We start from the raw sequence: 12,923 nt of genomic DNA, 5'->3' as shown, positions 1-12,923 counted from the left end.
TTTGACTTATGGATTTTTAGTGTCACCTTTTCAACCAACAATAAAATGCGTTTCACCATTAACAACAATGTGGGCTGTCACTCTAAATCCTCATGTTCTGACCCACAAATAACATCTGCAGCACATACATAACATAGTTTAAATGCCATGAAGAGTCTTAGATGATGTAGCTTTATAAATCACACACATACAGAAATCTGTGAATTTAAATGGATTTTAATCACATTTTTTACACCAATTTAATAATGCACCGAGTCACACAGCTGCCATGTTAAGTGACAATGCAGTGAAAATTTGTATCTTTTTTTCAAGCTTTAGAGATGATGTCTTTTAAAGCATCAATTGTTAACACGCCCGTTAACCAAATGATCTTGAGGTGGACCTGCTAACATGTGCAGGACCTCATTGGCTGCAAGCAGGATTTATACGAATTGAAGCCCTGTTGTGATAATAAAGGCAGATTTTTGAGGCGCAATTAACAGGTGATCAGAGCTCAGTGGACTGAGTTCTCTGTTCTCCAGGCTCCTCAACAGGAGGGACGTGGAAGTCAACAAAGGGACACCACTTCGTGTTGAGACACACCAGCTTCTTCAGAGTGGACGTTTTGACGATTTCAAAGCCGGTCTCTCCTCCAAAGGTGCTGGGCTTCCAGTAATCAGGGGAACAAATGGGGTTTCCCAGCAGGCCCTTCAGGGAGAAGGGGGCTCCCATCTCTATCATGCTCTGTCCAAATATTTTTCCAGGAGGAGGCTTCTCCAGCAGCATGCCAGGGTAAAACTCCAGAGCGTCTATGTCTCCGTACAGCTCCTCTAAACCTTGAGCCATGTCCTCATCATCTGTTTGGGAAAAAGTAAAAGAAGGTAAATGATCAAAGAGTTACAATTCAATGTGTGTTCTCATGCAATGTGTTACTATGTGGTGACACACCCCATGATTTCTAGAAGAAACAGCTTCAGATGAATATAAATGCGTCATTTATTTAGTTAACTTATATTAATGTTCTGCAACCTGATCCACGATCCAGCTGACATTCAATCTCCGTGATATAAGATGTTCTTTCTGTTAATTGGTATGTTTAAATTCTCCCTTGTTCTTTTACATAATCATGCAGAAGATGGTTATATAACCTACTGCTTAATTTAAATTGCTTAATAATTTAATTGACTAAGAAATGCAAAATGTGAAAGAGTGGTACCAAGATCCTTTCACTGTGAATTTCCTTTGAACTGCTTCATGACTCAGATCACTGCGAGCTGCAAGATAAACTTACAGCTGTTTGATTAACCATGTTGATTCAGAGAAGTCTCAGAATGTCACCCACCGAATATTTTGCAATTGATATTTTCCCATGTAGAATTTAGAAAAAATACTATTCTATTGTCCTCTGCATCTTATATATAAGTACAATATAACAAAAGAACAAGCATCATGGGACCTCAGCTCACCAGTGAACTCGGAAAAAGATCTGTATGGGGGCAGATTAAACTTCTTCCTGTATTCATTGAAAGGCTGCATGCGAGTAGCTCTGGACTCTTCAAGGACCTTCTCCGACACAATAAGCACTGATTCATGGGAGTTGCGACCTCCTCCAATCTATTAAACAATAAAAAAAACAAAAACAAAAGCAGACACACAAGAAAATGATTTTGATGAAAGAGGAGAAACTCTGTGATAGAACCCATTGATCTGCGCAGTGCATGTGAACTCTTTGTAAACATGAGTATGACTTTGTAATGCTGAAAGATTGTATCTGAGAAAATGTACACTCATTATTAAGCATTGCGAGGGGAAGTCTTAGGCGTGGTCATTACAGAAAGTCTTTAGTGGTTAACAGTTACATTTTGCAAGATTCACATCACAGATACACGTTTGACTTCCCTGAAAGAGCAGGCGGCACTGAAGTAGAGGAAACTTAAAGCAGACCTATTATGCTATTTTTCAGTCACGTCATATTGGTCACAGAAGCCCAAAAACATAGTATATAAGTTTGTTTGCCCCTAATTCATCCTCTGTTCGGAGTTTGAGCATTCTAAAAAGTGGCTCTGAGGAGCCCTCCTCCGAACAGCCTGATTTTCACAGCCTACTTTCCGGGACGCACTTGAAAGCATCTGGCCTCGACCACTCTCTCACGCACGGTGGGGGCACAGTCAGAGGCACATCCCCTCGACTGTTTCAGCTTAAGTTTCAGTTTCATTTTCAAAAATGTGGTGTGGCGAGACAAGGAGGAAAAAGACAGTTTTCAAATTTGAACGTCTTAATGAGGCTACGGCAACACATACTACTATAACCACCTATCCGGTGGCCCCCCAATGGCTGGATCCTCTTTCGGGGGGGAGTGGTGTTCCACTTGTTGATGTAGACAAAGTAAGATTTCAGAACTGCGTGTTTGAGTGTATATTTCCTTAAAAGTGGAGTGCACAATTGAGGGAGGTGACTGAATTTTTCACTTCTGGGGGATCATACAGAGGCTCTGGGAGGTAATATGACTGTAAAGACACCTTTTTAAAGTGAATTTTGCATAATATGACTCCTTTAAACAAAGCATCTTTTCATGCTTTGTTTTACATGGGATGATTACAGAAACAAAATGTATCAAAGTACATTAAAATCCTTTTCATCTCCATAAACATAAGTGAAGCACACTTTTTTCTCAATGATTTACATTTTTCTTAAAATGAATGTAAAGAGATGCTTAGACATACTGTATCGACTGACTGCTGAATTAACCTGCCTGATATTTCACCTTGTCATTTATTTTATTTAAAGATGCTTTTTTTTTTGCCTCTTGATGCCCCCTCGTGAGCTTCCCACCTTCTTTTCTCCACTGTCTACATTGTTTTGGGTGTGAACAAAAAAAGAGGAAAAAATTACTGTGAAAGTTAAATGGAGGATCAGATGTGCTGCAAACTAGATCTCTACAGATGCTTTGTGGTTTGTGTTCAAATAAAATATCGTATTCTGAAACTGCTGTCCAAGAATAAATCATATAACAAAAATGCTTCAACTTTTTTGTGCAAGTCGGTTAAAATAAGAACAAAAACTACTTTTTTGTTTCAACATTAGACTTCTGTGTAACATTACCTGTCCTGCAGGCTGCAGAGAAAAAGCTTCCGCCAGTTTCTCAACACCGTAGTGCGTGAGGATGGAGGTATTGTACAAAAACTGTGAGTAGGTGAATTCTGTGCCGTCAATGAGAAAGCTGTCGGGCATCAGCGGGTGCCAGCGGTAGAGGTGGCTGAACTCCAGGGCGATGCGATTACTGTACTGGAAACGCTCCTGGAAAAGCAGCGTTGGATTGAACTTCAGCTTCAGTCTGTAGCCACTTAGCTGCTGCACGTACTCCTCTATGATGATCTTTATGGTCTCACCTGTTGAGAAAATTGATTGATGTTATTATTATCACCATCTTATTCTTATTCTCATTAATAAACATCTGGCACCATTAAATGTGAAATGTGAGATGGCAGTTGGGTAAAAATCTTTCATATGACTCATGTTCAGACATAAGTGATTATTTTGGCCTGATTGTAACAACAAAAAAAATTCTGCTCATATAAAATGAATTGAATTCAGTATCTGATGAAGCATCTGTGAAACAGGCAACTGAAGATGACCAACAAAAGTCAATTTTAGAAATGTGTCCACACTTCCAAAAGCATAGTTTTTAATTCATCTAAATTTCACAATAGCAATATTTAACCAATTGATTTTATTTCAAAATTCTTCCAACTTATGAACCTTCAACATCTGTAACCCAGGTAAAATAAGAGGTTGTTTTGTTATAGTATTGCTATTGATTGCTCAGACTGGTTGGCATTATAAGCTGGAAACAACATGCATTCTTTTTCACATCTGCAATCGTCTCAACTCAAGTCTTCCAAGGATTGTTTGCTCAAAGTGTTAGGTGCAATATGCATCAGTATAGTGTGCTTGTAATATAGCATAGTGTATCAAGCTCTGACTGATTTTTTTCTTGTTGTTCCTGGAATTTGCCTCATAAAAGCTGTCAAATTTTCCAACATTTTCCATTTCTAAACGTGTGCTCACCGATGACAATGAGTCGAGTGGTCTGGAAGAGCTGCTCATCATCCCAGGTGGGATGCTCAGCCTTCAGGATGTCACACACTCTGTTGTGCTCCCTCAGCCAGATGGTGGCGTACATGGTGAGACCCGGCAGGAGGCCAAAGGATTCGTGGCCGATGGCCAGGCGGTGCTCAGGGGGCACACTTTCAGGGTACTGCATGTACACAGGGACCTTTTCTGTTGTAGGAGGGAATATTTCCCCATTTATCAGCTGTGGATGAAAAAGAAGAATGAAGATAAATTTAATAATAAACCTAATCTGTCAGACATACATTTTTCTTGACTCTGTTTTCACAAAAGTGACACTTCTCGTCAGTCTGCTTTCCAAATTACACAAAACACAAAAGCTTCACTGATTTGATGCATCTTAGATTTTGAAACATCCTCTTCATGTATGCTGACATTTAGTGAAAACTAATCAGAATCAAGTTGACCTAAAACATCCCAAAATACAGCTTGGCAAAGGAGAGATAATATACTTTCAATTGTCCTTAAAAAGAAAGCTATCAATTGACAACAAAATACAGAGTGACTCTCTTCAAATAATGTTTTATATGAAAAACTGTGTCTGGAAATGTGATACATATTTTGAAGAGGTAAATCAAAGTGCAGCATGGTGGTAAACAATATTAAAAATGTACAAAAGTCTAATCAGATTTGCAATGATAACTTTTGTACCATTTTTTTTGACAAAATAAAAATTAAAAAAACAACAGCAAAACACCATGACCACCATCTGATTCAAAGTCAAAGCTCTTGGAAAATGAAGAGAAATAGATGACATTCAGAAAAAAATCTAATTTCTATTTAAGAGGTACAACACAACACACACTTTAATAAAATGTTCACATTTCAAAGTCATGAGGAGTCAGCTGAGAAAATGACTCTGGTCAAAATATCTGTGTGCACAAATCATCAGTAAATTGTACCCTAAATATTTTGAAAAATTATTTTAAAACAATTTACATACCTGATATTTCAGTTTTCCATCGACATGAAGGCGAAGTTGATGCTGTCTCACAAGGTTGTCTCCATAGATGTTGCTTGCGTCTACCTGGACATATAAGGAAAAAAAAAAAGGTTCCTTGCTCATTTCTCTGTTTTTGCTTCACTGTTCAGTAAAACTGTGTCCACTAACCACCAAGTATCATCTCTCTCACCCCATGTCCTAAAGCTTTGGTGAAACCTCCTTGTGTTTCATGGTCTGTCTTGAAAAACTGGTGTGTGAAGTGTTGAGCCATAAAGGCAAACATCAGGTTGGTTCCCTGGGGGTCTGGTCTGAACTTCTTTCTTCTGAAAAATCTCTTGACCAACTGTCTGGGTTCAGGGAGAACAGCTTTCCCTGCACAGAAGACACCAGTGATGCTTTTCTCCAACTCTTTGCTCCCTTTGGTCCCTTTGGCCTGGGCCTCACCTTTAGTGCCCATGGGCAAAGGGCAGTCCTCAGGTACAGGAGGAAGGATCCGGGTGTAGTAGGAGGTGTTGTAGTACGACTCCCAGCTGATGTATCCATATTTGGAATTATATGTCGGAGGGCTTGGAATAAGGGAACTTCTGACTTCAGGAAGAAGGTGAAAGTTACACATTTCATGAAGTTTCCAACATTTTCTTTATAGTTCAAGGATTGTTAATTATGAAGTTACCAAAGGGGCTGTCTAGGGTTAGCTGCAACCAGAAATTCTGTCCATAAAAATTATGAATAGAACAGGTGACAAAGGGCAGCCCTGATGGAGCCCAACATGCATCGGGAACAGGCCTGACTTATTGTCGGAAATGTGGTTCAGGCTTCTGATTCGGTCATACAGAGACTGGACAGCCCTTAACAAGGGACTTCAAACTCTGTTCCCGACATGGTCGAATGCCTTCTCCAAATCCACAAAACACATGTGAACTGGTTGGGCGACCTCCCACAAGCCCTCAAGCACCGTATGGAGGGTATAGAGCTGGTCCAGTGTTCTACAACCAGGAGGAAAAACACATTGTTCCTCCTGGATCTGAGATTCGACTATTGATTGAATCCTCCTCTCCAGTACCCTGGAATATATTTTGGGGGAGGCTGAGGAGTGTGATCCCCCTATAGTTGGAGCACACCCTCCAGTCCCCATTTTTAAAAATGGTAACCACCACCTCGGTCTGCCAATCCAGAGACAGTGTCTCCAATTGAAAAACTCATCCATGCATTTGTTTCTACTAGACTGGACTACTGCAACTCCCTTCTTGCAGCCTGCCCAAAAAGTGCATTAAAAAACTTTCAGTTGGTTCAAAATGCGGCCGCCAGATCATTAACTGGAACTAGAAGAGGCGAACACATTACTCCCGTTCTAAAATCTCTTCACTGGCTTCCTGTCGAGTTTAGAGTTAGATTTAAAATCCTTCTCCTCACTTACAAAATCCTAAATGGGATGGCTCCGACCTATCTCCAAGATGCTTTAACGCCTTATCAACCAATCAGAGCACTTCGCTCTCAAAATGCAGGGTTACTGGTGACTCCTAGGGTCTCTAAATGGACATTAGGCGGAAGAGCCTTTAGCTATCAGGCACCATTTTTATGGAACCAGCTTCCAAGTGGTGTCAAAGAGGCAGACACAGTCTCCACATTTAAGGTTAGGCTCAAGATGTTTCTCTTCGATGCAGCCTATGGTCAGGTCAGCTAGGGACTCTAAACCATCATTATTAAAAGCTGCCCTAGGAGCTAGAATGCTGTGGGAAGTACGGTGCACTGAGCCCTATCCTCTAATGTCTGAATGTTATTCCCTTTAGTCCGTTCATTGCTTTTCACCTGTTGTCCCCTCCTTCGAGGGGGAGTCTTCTCGAGTTTCAGTTGCTGACTCCACTATTACGAGGGCCTACGAACAAGCTCCGGCCGGACCGGGAGGACACTCCTGTCGGTGCTGTGCCCACGGACTGGCTTCGATTCTACTTCTGGGATCCGTGGTTCTTGTGCTGGACCGTCCAACGGACTGTACTCAACATAGTCCTAAGCTTTACTTCTTATTGTCTCATGCTAGCTGTTGCCAAAGCTGTCTGTCCCTGGGAGTGGGATCCCTCCATACTGAGGTTCTCCCCAAGATTTCTTCTTTTCCCACTGGGTTTTTGGAGTTTTTTCTTGCCAGATGTGAGGGTCTAATGGTGCGTTCACACCGGACGCGTCGCGGGCGTCGTCGACGCTTGGGACGCCTCGAAGCTGACGCTTGTGACGCTTCAAGCATGACGCTTGACACCAGGTGGTCACAAAGCTCGCGACGCTCGCGACGCTCGCGACACTCGTCAGTTTATTGGCGCGCGGGAGGCTGATTTCTGTTTCCCACTATGGCGGATTGCATCAGGAGAGCGGCTTGGCTTTATTTGTTAAATAAAGCTCGACCGCGTCGTCGTCGAAAAAGTCGCTATTGGCTGGTCTGCTCCTCTCTGCTCTGACTACAGCGGGGAGCGCTGCTGAGACTGACCGCTTGTGAGTGCTTTGGGACGGGGGAGGGGCTCACGGCAGCACCCGCTGCTCATTGACGACAGCAACGAGACGTCCTGTCACGTCTCCAGAGCACCGGAGAAGGTCGCTAGATTTGTCGCTAGTTGCTTTTGACAAAAAAACGTCGCCAAGAGGCTTTGGAAAGTCGCCAGATTTAGCGAGAAAGTCTTCAAGTTGGCAACACTGGCTGGCCCACATCGGGTGCTCGGATCACTCGTAGTGACGTAGCAGCGGAGGGATCGTCTCTGATTGGTTGACACCCAGCGGCAACGCATCGAAAGTTCAGTTTTCCCAACTCTCAAAAAGCGACGCTCACGACGCTCCTGACGCTGGGGACGCGCGTCATGGGCGTCGACGCTCGAAACGCTCGAAAAGCGACGCTCATGATGCTCCTGACGCGCTGCCCCGCCACCCGCCGCTCCACGACGCTTGTCCACCGGAGACTTTGCATAGAAAAACACCGCTCACGACGCTTGCGACGCGTCCGGTGTGAACGCACCATTAGGCGGTGGTTGCTTCGTTTTGTCTCGTTACTGTGAATTTGACATATTAACATTATGCTTATTCACTGTTCTTATTTTTACCAACCAATGTAACATCTTGAAGCCCTCTGAGGCAACTGTTGTGATACTGGGCTATACAAAAATAAATTGATTGATTGATGGATTGAATTGCCACGCAATGTTAGAGGCGTGTCAACCAACCACGACCACAGCTCCGAGTTGCTACTTTGACAATGGAGGTGGAGAGCATGGTCCACTCGGACTCAGTGTCGTCAGTCTTCCTTGGGATATAAGAGAAACTCTCCTGGAGGTGGGAGTTGAAAACCCTGCTGGCAGAGGGTTCCATCAGATGTTCCCAACAGACCCTCACAATACGTTTGGGGCTGCCAAATCTGTCCGGTGTTCACCTCCGCCAGTGGATCCAACTCACCACCAGGTGGGGATCGGTCGACAGCTCTGCTTCTCTCTTCACCCGAGTGTAGAAGACATGCAACTGGAGTTCAGCTGACACGACAAAAAATCCGATCATCAACTTCCAACCTAGGGTGTCCTGGTGCCAAGTGCACTTGTGGACAACCCTGTGCTCAAACATGGTGTCTGTTATGGACAAACTGGCTAGCACAGAGAGGTCCAATAATAGAACACCACTAGGGTTCAGGTCAGGGAGGCTGTGTGACCCAATCACCCCCCTCCAGGTCTTAGTGTCACTGCCCAAGTGGGTGTTGAAGTCCCACTTTAGAACAATGGAGTCCCCAATTGGAGCAATGTCCAGCACCCCTCCGAGGGACTCTAAGAAGGCTGGGTACGCTACACTGCTGTTCAGTTCATAAGCCAAAACAACATTGAGGCCCCTGTCCCCGACCCAAAGGCACAGGGACGCAACCCTCTTGACCACTGAGGTGAACTCCGACACATGGCGGCTGAGCTATGGGGCTATAAGCAAACCCACACCTGCCTTCTGCCTCTCACTGCGGGCAACACCAGAAAAGTGGAGAGTCCAGCCCTTCGCAAGAGATTGAGTTCCAGAGCCCTGGCTGTGTGTGGAGGTGAGCCCCAACTATATCTAGCCAATACCTCTGAACCTCCCTCACAAACTCAGGCTCCTTCACCTCTAAAGAGGTGACATTCCATGACCCTAGAGCTAGTTTCTGTGTCCTGGCTGTCGGCTGCCACCCAATCCACACTGCACCTGGCCCCTATGGTTCCTTGGTGGGTGGTGAGCCCACCCGAGGTCAGGCCCATGTTATCCCTTCAGGCTGAGCCTGGCCGGGCCCCATGGCCAAAGGCCCGGCCTCCAGGCCTTCGCATACGAGCCCGAACCCCAGGCCTGACTCCAGATTGGGCCCCAGGCTGCGCCATACTGGGTAACGTATAAAGGCTTTTGAACTGCTCTTAGTCTGGCCCGTCACCCAGGACCTGTTTGTCATGGGAGATGCTACCAGGGGCATAAAGCCTCCGACAACATAGCTCCTGGGATCATATGGGCGCTCAAAGCCCCCCCACTACGTTACGGTGGAAGTTCAGAATTACTGAAATATAAATATCATTAATTGGGCTCATACTTGAACTGAATGAAATTGTAGACCAATTTACTGCATTGAACCGAATTGAAAACAGCCAGACTTGCAGGATCTCTTCTAGTCGTTTCATCACCAAGCTGAGCTGTTCATTTAGCATAAGTACATCTCATTTTCACATGTATCAGCTAATCAAAGACAGAACTGAAGTAAACACAGGCCAATATGTTGAACTGTGAGCTCTGCCAATCTCCAGTATTGACTAGGGAATGCTCTGGTTTTCAACATTTCACCTACCTGTCAGCACTAATCTCATGAATACGTCTCTAAGGAAAGAGTTGTTGACCATGTCCCAGAACCAATGGAAATGAGTAAGGAAGAAGTTGATCTTCGTCGGGTTTGGCTTCATCATGAGACGAACTCTTGTCCCAAACTCCGCTGCACAACAAAAGTAAAATAAACACTTTTATGTCATCTTAAAGGAACACTTACACTCAGTCTAATTGTATTCTGGATTTACTGAGATTTCTGTTTGGGAACTTCAATATTTTAGTGCAATGCTTTGTGCACAGCTTTAGAACAACATGGAGTGTTTTTCCATTTACTTTGGAAATGAAACTGATTTTTAACAAATCTTACATTAATCTAAATGGCTTCCCAAATGATTTTTGTAAATTACAAACTGAAACAATCAACGATGATGCAAAATATAGAAGCAACTGATAAATGAAAATAAAAATTGAAGACCATAAGAAGTGCAGTGTTTGGGTTTAACAGCCCATAAAGTTGGAAATGTGTCCAAACTTACCAACAGTGCAGTTGTCTCCATAGAAGCCAGTGTGTGTGCAGTCGCATTTAAAGAGATTTTCTCCAAACCGCACACACACTCCTGAGTTCTGACAAGGGTAGTAACAGCAAGGATTCACTGAAGAATAGAAAGATACTTGTAATTTATGAGGTCGAACATTGGTGTGTAGTGTTTGTCTTTACAGAAAGAGCATTGAGTTCAGTGTGTCTGCGACAGCCAGCCCAGCCTCCTCCCCATATCTTCAACGAAAAGCTGTCAGAGAACTTCCTGAGCACGCTTCAGACCTACATAAAGACAAGCAGATAATGCAGCACTGCAGTGTTGTTCTATTAGTCAAGCATAACGAGACAGATAAGCATGCTCACACAGCAGGAAAAGCAAATAGGTTTAGGTTTCTCATGTGAGAAAGTGTATGAATTCATGCTTCTTAAGATGTTTGGATTAAAGTGCAAGGTAAATCATAGAATTAGCAAGTCTACTTATTAGAGAAAATATCATTTGTCTGTGGTTGGTTACTCTCGTTCCAATGAGTTCAGCAGCATCTGAAATAGATCTCTTTCAACATATCAGTATTACAGGAAAGTGCACAATAACATTTTTTTGTGTGTTTCTGAATAAACTTTGCAGAATATGTAAGTCCGCAGAGACTTTAGAGTAAATTGTAACATCTCTTTTTAAATAATTCTCACCTGTTAGCTGTCAAGTACAGTTTTTTGCAGAAGAGATTATAGATAACATTTATTTAAAGGCTCTTATTGGTATATATTATATGTTTGCTATGGTAAAAAAAATAGATAATTTAAAAAAACTTTTCTTCATCTTCATCTCAGTTATAGTAGCAGTCATTTTAAATGCGTACATAATTTTTGCAGTTATTGTTTTTGCCTCTTGGTGCCAGTTTTAGCATCAGATCGAGGATGAATGACTTTTAATCACAGAAGTGGGTTTATTAATTTCATGATAATAATTTAGAGCCGCTGTTTCTCTATGTCCTGACAGTGTTTGGTTCAGCATTAGCAGTAATTAAAGCTGTTGTCTTCTTTCCAGATGGAGGAGTCCATCTATAATCCTGAACACATTCAGTCCTGACAGCAGCATGAAAACTATCTGAAAATATGTATCCAGTGTAGATGTGATGCTTCAGACCTTCAGCAGGCTGGCCTGATGCTGCTGCTGCTGTTTTCTGTCTGTTTCACTGTCTCTGTCTGTCTGTCTGTCTGGGGCTATTTTACTTGGCTGCTTTGTTGCCACTTCCTCTGTCATTAATTCATAAATAGATTCATTTAAATAAGGACTGACATTCAAATCACATAGCATCTTCCTCTAAATAACAGATGTAACTTCAAATGAACTTTGAGTGAATTCAGGTCAATGCTGAAAACAGCTGTTCACCCATCACACTACAGTGCAGTTATATGTGCATCTTATGATGGCATTCCTGACTGAAGAAAAAAATTCTAAGTAATACAGGAGTGGTTTTCTCAAGTTATTAGTGGCTTTTTTATGTTAAGAAGAAAAACAACTTTTAACTTAATTACTGGTAACTGATCGATGATGAGTTTTCTGGGGCTTCCATAAAGTATTTTTAGTTCATGCCCAAACTGATGAAATAATCATAAAACCAGTGAAAGTGAACTTACCAACGCTTGACTCACGAGCACACGATGAGCTCTCCAGCAGCAAGAGGATCAGCCAAAGGAATAAGAAGCTAAACACTGCTGAAAAAAAAAAAAAAAAAAGCAAACAAATGTCATCAAAGTATCACTTCAGCTTGAGATGAAAACATATTTTGGGACTCACCTTTCATCCTGAGTCAGATTAAAGTCATCTATAATTGGATTCCACAGTGTCCCTGTTTCTGCTGAGACAGCTGAGCAGCAGCGGTTCTCTCTCTCCAGAACAACCCTACAGATGTGGTTTGAATGGTTCATGTCACAAACTGTTGAGAAGAGGCGGAAACATTATTTCCTCAACTTCCTCCATTTAGTCTGAAGACAAATGTATAGAAGCCATCTGCAGATGGCTTCCAAGTATTTATTTTTTAGGTGTGAAAGACTGAATTCCCCTGTGACTGACACAGGACTCGATGACAAACTTTACAAATCCACCTTTTGGAAGCTCAAGGGTCCATCAACTGGACTAGCGCGGGAAGGGGGGTCCTGCCGGGGCTGCAGCTCCCCCTGGTGGCGACTGCAAGCTATAGGACATTGGCCTTGAGTAAAAACAAAACTATAAAAATATAAAAAGTATAAGTTGAATGGATTTACACAAAGCTGTGGTGATATGTGTAAAAATCTATTTTAAAAGACATTAAAATTAAGTTTGTTGAGAGACTCCTCCCTCGCCCGGAAGCAGCTTCTGCGCAACCAAACAACAACGATAGCAGACAGCACGCAGAAGAGAATATCGGATTTTTTCACAGGCAATACTTCTAAAAAATCAAAATCGAATGTTCCCGAGGATGACAAAGGTAAAAACAACAACATTGTGGCATCTGAACCTGAAATCACGTCAGCTAGCATCTAGCTAGCACCACCGACTGATTC

The 12,923-nt window shown here is 42.7% G+C and overlaps 1 protein-coding gene across 2 annotated transcripts; it reads right to left on the bottom strand.

Moving 5' to 3' along the window:
- Positions 1-238: 238 nt before the first annotated feature.
- LOC115398352 (prostaglandin G/H synthase 1-like) lies at positions 239-12,278 on the bottom strand. Of its 2 annotated transcripts, none has more exons than XM_030105068.1 (11): positions 12,178-12,278; positions 12,018-12,095; positions 10,378-10,494; positions 9,867-10,007; positions 5,498-5,641; positions 5,244-5,425; positions 5,054-5,137; positions 4,048-4,294; positions 3,082-3,368; positions 1,446-1,593; positions 239-836 (listed from the first exon to the last, which is right to left on the bottom strand). In XM_030105068.1, exons 1-11 carry the CDS (start codon positions 12,182-12,184, stop codon positions 487-489), a joined length of 1,785 nt encoding a protein of 594 aa, XP_029960928.1. In that variant the 5' UTR covers positions 12,185-12,278; the 3' UTR covers positions 239-486. The 2 variants fall into 2 exon arrangements, with proteins under 2 accessions (XP_029960928.1, XP_029960929.1); XM_030105069.1 differs by having other exon boundaries at positions 12,018-12,092; positions 12,178-12,274.
- Between the last annotated feature and the right edge of the window lie 645 nt (positions 12,279-12,923).

Source organism: Salarias fasciatus, chromosome 12 (genome assembly GCF_902148845.1).
Source record: "Salarias fasciatus chromosome 12, fSalaFa1.1, whole genome shotgun sequence".
NCBI lineage: Eukaryota > Metazoa > Chordata > Actinopteri > Blenniiformes > Blenniidae > Salarias > Salarias fasciatus.
Note: the sequence above shows the minus strand (reverse complement) of the source record. Positions and strands in the feature narration are given on the sequence as shown.